The 6,000-nt window shown below is 48.0% G+C and overlaps 1 protein-coding gene across 1 annotated transcript in view; it reads left to right on the top strand.

The window, feature by feature from the left end:
• The first annotated feature begins 702 nt into the window (after positions 1-702).
• The window catches only part of LRRC1 (leucine rich repeat containing 1), a 96,188-nt gene continuing 90,890 nt past the window's right edge, over positions 703-6,000 (top strand). The window contains exon 1 of the mRNA XM_073000437.2: positions 703-869. Within this exon, the coding sequence (XP_072856538.2) occupies positions 711-869 (159 nt within the window). The 5' untranslated portion in view covers positions 703-710. The remainder of the gene's footprint in view (positions 870-6,000) is intronic.

Raw genomic sequence — 6,000 nt, 5'->3', positions numbered from 1 at the left:
GAGAAGCGAAGCGAAGGTGCCCGAAGACGCGGGACGAGGACCGGGCTGGGCTTTCTCGGCGTCGACGCCCGAGGCCGGCCCGGAGCGACTGAGGGGGCAGCGGGGGGGGGGGCCTGGAAGAGGCGAGACGAGCAGGAAGGCTCCCGCCCGTGCCTTGGCGCGCCGGAGTTGCGCCCCGTTCCTGGCTGGAAGTGAAGAGGGGCGGGAAAGTGTTTCCCCCCCCCTCCTGTCCCAGGCGAATGTTTCGCGAAGGAGCTGCCGCCGCTTCGGAGGGGACTTGGTGAAGGAAGAAGGAGAAGAAGACGGGAACAAGGGGAAAGAAAGGAAAGGAAGGTGCCGTCTTAAGCGGGCGGGCGGGCTGGTGGAGAGGCGCGCTCCGGAGCCCGGCGTCGGCGAGGGTTGCTAAGGGGCGGGTTCGGACCCCTCGCGCGCCCCCGACCTCCCCGCGCGCCCCCGACCTCCCCGCGCGCCCGCTGGCCCGGGCCAACGCTGTGAGGGGCTGAGGGCAAAAGCAGCCGGAGATTAACTGGAACTCGCTCCGGGAGGACGAGAAGGGGAGGAGAGCAGGGAGGGGAGGGGGTGCCGCTGAACGGGTGAGCCGCCGCCCGCCGCCCCTGCCCGGAGTGGCCGGGAGAGCCCGGCGCGGCTTCGGCGGGTGGCAGGCAGGCAGGCGGGAGGGCGGTGTTGTTCTTGCCGCCGCCGCCGCCGCGATGTTTCATTGCATCCCGCTGTGGCGGTGCAACCGTCATGTGGAGATTATCGATAAGCGCCACTGCTCCCTGGCCGCCGTGCCCGAGGAAATCTACCGCTACAGTCGCAGCCTCGAAGAGCTCCTGCTGGACGCCAACCAGCTCCGCGAGTTGCCCAAGGTAGGCGAGCGAGCCAGCCAGCGCGAGTGGCGGAGGAGGAGGAGGAGAAACTCGAGGAACGTACACGTGTGTGTGTGTGTGAGAGTGAGTGTGAAACGACCTGGAAGAGGAGGAGTGCGTTTGTACCGGAGACGGGGTTAGGATTGGGGGGGGGGGCGAGGGAGGGAGAAGGAGGGAAAAGCGGGGGGGGACTTCCTCCGGAGGTCGTAGTTGGGTCAAGAGGTGAGCTTCTTCTCCCCGGCCCAGAAGTGGGGTGGCCCCTCTCGAAAGTGCTGTGCCCCGATGGGCGCAGCCATTAGGAGCGGGGTGAGGGGGGGAACTGGTCAAATCAGTACCACTTCGAGTACTTATGAACCGGGCAAGGGCGCGCGGGGGTGGGGGTGGGGGGGAGAGACGGAGGGTCCATGGAGAGGGCGGAGATGCAGCCCTCGCCTGCGCCTACCTGCCCCTCTCCCTGCCCGGTGGCCAGTCCCGCGCCCGGGTTCGTATCAGGAAGGTGTCGCGCCGCACAGAAGCACTCAAGTCCAGTGTTCTTAGAGCTGCATCTGGGAAGTCGTCTGTATTTCTCCTTTGCATCTCCTTTGCTCCCCTAAGGAAGGAGTTGGGAAGGTGGGAAAGGGAAAAAAACAAGTTGGGGAAAGTGATCAGAAAACAACACCCCCCCCTCCCAGGAGCCTCGGCATTGGCGCCTGCATTCCTGCCAACAGCCCCGACTCTTGCAAGACCTGCTTTTCCATTTGTGCGACAGCTTGTTGTTTGCTTGTTTTTTTTTTTAAAAAATCCATCCTATTGTGTCCCGCAGCCAATACCAGCCACAGACAATCTTGTGCAACGTCAGCTTATGATCCCCGTAGGTAGGATCCGTACGGGGGGGGGGAGAGAGATACCTAGGACTGTTCCAGGAAGGGCCCTTTCAGTGGTTCCTCTCAGATGCGAAAATATCCTTCAGAGCTTAGTCACTAACTGCCCTCCGGCCCATCCTTCCGCCACCAGGCAAATACCTTGTTTATTCAGAGTAGCCTTTGGCATTTCAGGTGGATTACTGCTGAAGGGGTTTAATTAAACTGGCGCTGTGGATTCTTTTCTTTTTGTGTATGTGTTTATATATTTTTGGTGGTGCATTGAATGGTGGGTAATCTGTTCTATTTCAGCTGTATTTCGCTTTCATTTGCTTTGAGTCCTGTTGGTTTGGCAGGAAGATGAAATATGAATCTAATAAATAAGGACTAGGTGGCATTGTGCTTTTGCTGGATAGTTGTCGGGTTGTTCAGTCATGATGAGACAACAAAAATGAACGTACGGTGTGTTCTTTGAGACTAACAGATTTTTTCCAGTGTGAGCGTTTGTGAATCGCACTTCACTTCAGACACATGGGACATAGAGTGGCTGAAGAACTGGATTGCATTCCAAACAAGTTTGCACTGGAATAAGTTGGTTAGCTTTAAAGCTGCCACAAAACTTTCACTTTTGTTTTCTACCTGTTTCCTGTTGTTGGTGAAAGAGATTGACACAGCTCCCTCTCTGAAAACTGTCTTCCTGAGTAATCAGTTCAGTGACACTTCTGGAGTTTATCCTCTGGCTGAGTAAACCATTCGATCCGCTGTAATTGGGATTACAATCCTAGGTATCCTGTCCTTTGGCAAAATAGAACTAGATCATTTCTCAAAGCACCAGGTCCCATGAGAGGAATGCCATGTCGTCTAGCCACTTAGATCTTGGGAGTTGCTCCTTATTGTTGTTTAATGCATCCATGGGTATGCACACTCTGAGCTTGAACAAAGGGAAAAACCTAGTGTTTAAACAGTCTCCTTTATACAGTGACTATTGCAAACCTGGTTTATATATACAGTACTTCTAGTTTCTTACAGTGTTTATTAGAGTTTTTGTTATTTCACTCTGTCCAAGAGATTCCGTATGGTTGTTCCCCGTGTTTAAAAACATATACACAATAACGTGCATCATGAATAAAATACCCCCCTACCCCCCCCCCAGCATCCCTTTACCCAGGTTTCAGACCAAATAATATTTTCTTAAAGGAAACTGGAGATGGGTCCGGTATACGAGAATACTGTAGTTAACAGAGGCAACACATGCGTCTCTCTATGTTACTCTGCTGTTTATACTAAGTGAATCTAAGACAGGTCTTCTGGTAAGCCCAAATGTGCAGCCCTGAAACATTCTTTATGAACTCAGGTCGGTGTCCTCTTCGTGCTTTTGGGTCTTCATTATTGTAGTTACTTCCCTTTTCTTTATAGACATTCACAGCTGAAATATATCAGGTGGTTCTTGTGGTCGTGAAGGTTGGACAGAGGCTGGCTGATTTGGTGTAGTAGTATTGGGTGTTCAATAGCATAGGGGACTTAATCAGTTGGCCCTTCCGTTTGTGTGAGGGAATGGAAAGTTGTCATCATGGCTGGGTTAAAGCCTGTGGCGATAACTGAGAATGGAGATGAGGTCCCTAATGTTGTGGCAAGCTGTTGATAGTCAAGAAAGCTCAGAGATATGACAGACAGGATACTAAGGGGAATTTGAAGGAAAGCATAGGTGGAGTATGAAGCTTGAGGAGCAGAATTGAGGAGGGAGGTCAGTGAGGCAAGAAGAGGATGATTAAACGAACCTCCGATGAAATCTTACAGGTCAGGAAAGACTGGAAGGGAAGAAACAGGAGTGCTTAGAGCAGCTGGTTGAGGGACAGTGGTTGTTATACAAAGCAGGCAGGGGCCTGTAAATTGGGGGCATTTAGGAAGCACTTTCTGAAATTCTGTTACCTAGTTGTGCTAGTGTAGCACAAGCTGCACAGCTGTTGAAGGTGAATTGCCCAAGTTAAGAAATCCCCATAGACACTATCAGTTACATACTGAGTTGTATGACTCAGCATGCAACTGACAATGTCTATTGTGATTTCTTGGCTTGGGGCAATTTGGCTCCAACAGGCATGTTGTCTGTGTAGCCATACAAAAGGATTTTGGCCACTGGATGGTAAAGAAAACTTGCTCCAGGGAGAAAGTAGGAAAAGCTGTAAACACACTGGGCCTAGTGCTAGATTGGGGGAGCATTAGAATGCGAGATCCAGATTCTGTCAAGAGTCAAAGCAACAACTGGGGGATTTCTCTCATTGCCGCATTATGATCTGATCATTCCATGGCAATGAGATCCACAGGATAGGAAGGACACAGCATTTCTTCCTAGCATGGATTTTAATGGACCGTGCGGTTCCTTGACTGCGGCCTGACAATGAATATATGTTAGAAAAGCTTGCTCAGAGTCCTTGTCTCTGAGGCAACAGGGTTTGTGCTGGAGGAGCAAATGCTTCTTGCTTAAAGGCAGTGTACCACTTGGAGAGAAGGACAATATAGCAGACCTTGAGCTTGTGCTCATCGCTTCTGCTTTTGTTTTGCTTTATGACTGTTTGCTGCTCCTTTCTTTTTCTATTATTGCCTTTGGAATAGGACTATTTAAAAAAAAACCCTAAACTCAGAACAATCTGTGAGCAATTTCTGCCTTTTTTTAAATGATTATTGATGTATTGGTTATGTTCATGTCCTGTATTTCTTTCTATGTCAAGTGGGCTCTCCTTCCATCTGTATTGTCACAACAACTCTATGAAGTTAGGTAGACTGTGGGAGTTTTATTCTCCCAGGATTATCCAGGGTATTTTTGCAGCCAAGAGGTGGATTTGAACCCAGGGATCCCAAGTCCTAGTCCTGCGCTGTAATCATCATGCTACGTTGACTTTCTTAGTGAAAAAGACCAACATTGTTCTTTCCTGTGGGTCCATGGTTGGAATTGCATAGGTAGTGTTGCGCAATGGAGTATCTTGACTCCCAATGCAATCTTAGAATTTAGATAGAAACAGGTGGTGCTAAAGTCTCATAAACCTCAGCTTGTTTGATGAACTTAAAAATTAGTGTCGTTGAGAAACAGGATGGAGGGGACCTCACCTGCTTGGACACCTAAACATTGTAAAAGGTTAGTTAAGTGTAATACCTAAATAAACCTGTCTTTCGGGAACTTCTGTAGTGTGGACTTTTCACTTTGCTTGAAATTACAGCTTGCTTTGTTAGGATACAAACATGTTACAGAATGTTAAGTATCTCTTTTCACAGGTTTGCCATGTTAGCCTATTATTTCAACATTGTAACAAAAGGTTGCATGGCATCTTTAAGCCTAATAGTTTTATTATAGTGTGAGGTTTTTAAGTTGGATCTCTTGAATTTTGCTCCCTTTGTGTTCATTGAAAAAATTGGAGTCTTTTAAAAATATTTATTTAAATAATACTAACACTATTAATATATATACATTCGTATGTTTCTCCGTCCATCTCCCCTCACACCTTCTTTCTTATTCTCCTTGGCAGTCATATCCAAACATCAAATAATTTTGTACACAGGGCTGTAATTACACACAAGGTATTATGTTCCTTTTTTATGGATATCATAGACCAGTAAGTGGGTTCTAGATCAAATCAGCTTTTGCTAGAAGCCAGAATGATTAAACTTTGGATATATCATAAGAAGACTGGAAAAGAGGATTTGCTGAGGAAAAGTGAAAGGCAGTAGGCAAAGAGGAAAACATGACATGAGATTGATTGACTAGAAAGAATGACACTCTTTCATTTGCAAGTCCTGTTCAGGGTTGTTAATGATGGGACATTTTTGGGGATATTGACATATAGGGTTCTGATAAGTTAGAAGCCACTTGATGCTATAGAACAGCAACAACAACTTCCTTCCCCTCTGTTGAACTAGGACTGGTGAGAGGTGGGTTTAAATGACTATCTAGCCATAAAGTTCATGACCTCAGGATCATCAGTGCCCCTCAGGCTAACCTACATTCCAGGCTTGCTGCAAAAGTAAATTGAGAGTGGAAAAGCCAGTACACTGTCTTGAGATTCTTGGAGGACTAGTACTCATAGCTTGGGGGTGGGGAAAGTTTGGGACTTTGGCAGCCAGAATTCCAAACTAACAAGAGAGGAGTAAGCAAGGTATTTGTGTGCATGGTGGGTTTTGATAACATTTGCTACTAAGGTTAGTTATTTGCCTTTGACCAGGTAAATGCAATCTGGATTATTGTACTGAGATGCTTTCCATGAACTGATCCAGCCCATCATCACAGTGTAGAAAACTAACTA

The sequence above is a fragment of the Pogona vitticeps genome, chromosome 1 (genome assembly GCF_051106095.1).
Source record: "Pogona vitticeps strain Pit_001003342236 chromosome 1, PviZW2.1, whole genome shotgun sequence".
Classification (NCBI taxonomy): Eukaryota; Metazoa; Chordata; class Lepidosauria; order Squamata; family Agamidae; genus Pogona; species Pogona vitticeps.
The sequence above is the reverse complement of the archived record's forward strand: the minus strand, read 5'-3'. Positions and strand labels throughout refer to the sequence as shown.